The 1952-nt window shown below is 53.5% G+C and overlaps 1 protein-coding gene across 1 annotated transcript; it reads right to left on the reverse strand.

Moving 5' to 3' along the window:
* On the reverse strand, nucleotides 1–1945 carry LOC106013735 (the record flags this gene model as incomplete). Its single annotated transcript, XM_013090274.2, is given in 1 exon segment — nucleotides 1–1945. A coding segment is annotated over 1 exon segment (1758 nt), but the record flags the coding sequence as incomplete, so codon positions are not given.
* Between the last annotated feature and the right edge of the window lie 7 nt (nucleotides 1946–1952).

The raw sequence follows: 1952 nt of genomic DNA on the forward strand, positions 1-1952 counted from the left end.
GTGCTGCTTCTGCGGCTGTCGGTGTCTCTTTCTCTGGCTTGAGGAAGTCTGCCCCTTCTTCCCTTCCTCTAGCTCTTTGCCGCGCCTTTGTAAGCGTAAGAAAAAGTCATGTACGGCCATCGACGTCTCAGTGGACATAAGTCCCATATTCTCCAACACGTAGCCATCTACTCCATTAGCCGATACTCCATTTGCCATGAGAGGTAGGAAGAAACGAAGGGGGTAATTTTGAAGCCATGCCAACAGCGCCGTGTTCCAAACTCTCGGAGGATTTTGAACCCAGGCCAATAGCTCTCCATAGCCAGTTGTTTCGTCCTCAGGCAGACACTTCCACTCATCAGCCCACAGGCACATATTAGCCTTGCTAGAGTTATTGAAAGTAGTCCCCAGAATAAACTGGCTGTCCCAGACTTGGCGGCAAACGCCTGCGGTGTAGGAACACACCCTGGCCGTTGCCACAAAAGTAAACCCCGGGCACATTGAAACACAAAACAACATGACACACAAGAAACGGAAAAGGGTTGTCCACTTTCTGCGCTGCTGCCGGTGTCCAGTTCTCTCCCCTCCCTCCGTCCCCGCCATCACTACCGGTATCTCAGTACCATCGCCACCCACATACACTTCACCGTCCTCCGTCCCCGCTAACACTACCTCAGTACCATCGCCACCCACATACACTTCACCGTCCCCCACCCCAGTATTCGGAGCGTTATCATTACCACCATGACCAGCACCGCCCTCTTCTTCGCTCTCCTCTCTCTCCGATACGTGTTCAGTGTCGCCAAGGCTCTCGCCAGGGGCCGCTGCAGTGGCGTCGTCTCTCGCACACATGTTGCCTGCAGTGTCGTCCACCACGTTGCCTGCTGTGTCGCCTGTCACGTCGCCTGCCACACTGTCTGCTGTGTGGCCTTCCACGTTGTCTACCACGCCACCTGTCACGTCGCCTGCCACGTTCCCAAGGTCGCCAGTGACAACTTGGGTGTAACCTCTACAGGGAGTCTCGGGTGGAGGAGCGGTCGGGATCTCTCGTGGACTTTTACAAGTACAAGCCTCGGTTTGGAAGTAGTTCTCGGCTTCACTGGAAGCGTTAGGAGCGCACTGGCCGCCAGAAGCCACTCCCGTGCCGGCCACTACCCTCCTGCTCCCCCTGCGACTGATGACGTTGAGAACCCACTTGAAGCACGCCGAGTCGTGTTTGATGAGCTGATGCTCTTCCAGGAACTGTCTGCCGACCGTCATGTTCCACGCCACGACTGATGCGCCTTTTTCTTCAGTAGGACGGCTGTATTCCCCCGATCTCACCCCCACCTCCACCTCCTCCCCGTCCGGCCGTACGCCTTTCATCACACATTCGACCATAGCAGGCCAAGGCAGAAAATCGTCAAACTTTCCCACATCCATGATGACAAACAGGTTGAAGGAATCACCTTGAAACAAGACTTGGGCTTTGACGAAGTAGCCGAAGGGCTCGATGTAATGGAAATCAGACTCGACAGAACCCCCGTCTCGGAAACACCTTCTGATACCGTCCACCTTGCAGGCAATGGCCGGCAGCATGTCTCTCCAATGCTCGCACGTCATGAATCCCAAACTCTCTACATATTTCTCCCCTACGAGACTATCCAAAATCTGTCTTCCCTCTTTCTGCGCATGACTGACCTCCTCAAACTGCCGACTGATGACGCTAAGAAGTTCCCGAAGTCCTTTGTTTTCTTGCCTCAAACTTTCCAGAAGTTGGTTCTGAAGTTCCCGACTCATGACGCCTGACTACAACCTAGCCGATCTTCTGAAAATGCTGCTGCTGTTTACAAGTTGGGGGGGGTGGTTGAATTGAATAGATTTAGCGCCTCTATCAACACTATTAGGTTATTTAAGAGGCGGTGGGACCTTAGAGTCTAACGTCCGTCTCCGAAAAGACTGAGCCAACAAATGGGAATTTCGCGTAAAATTTC

This window comes from Aplysia californica, unplaced genomic scaffold, assembly GCF_000002075.1.
Source record: "Aplysia californica isolate F4 #8 unplaced genomic scaffold, AplCal3.0 scaffold01198, whole genome shotgun sequence".
In the NCBI taxonomy this organism is placed as follows: Eukaryota; Metazoa; Mollusca; class Gastropoda; order Aplysiida; family Aplysiidae; genus Aplysia; species Aplysia californica.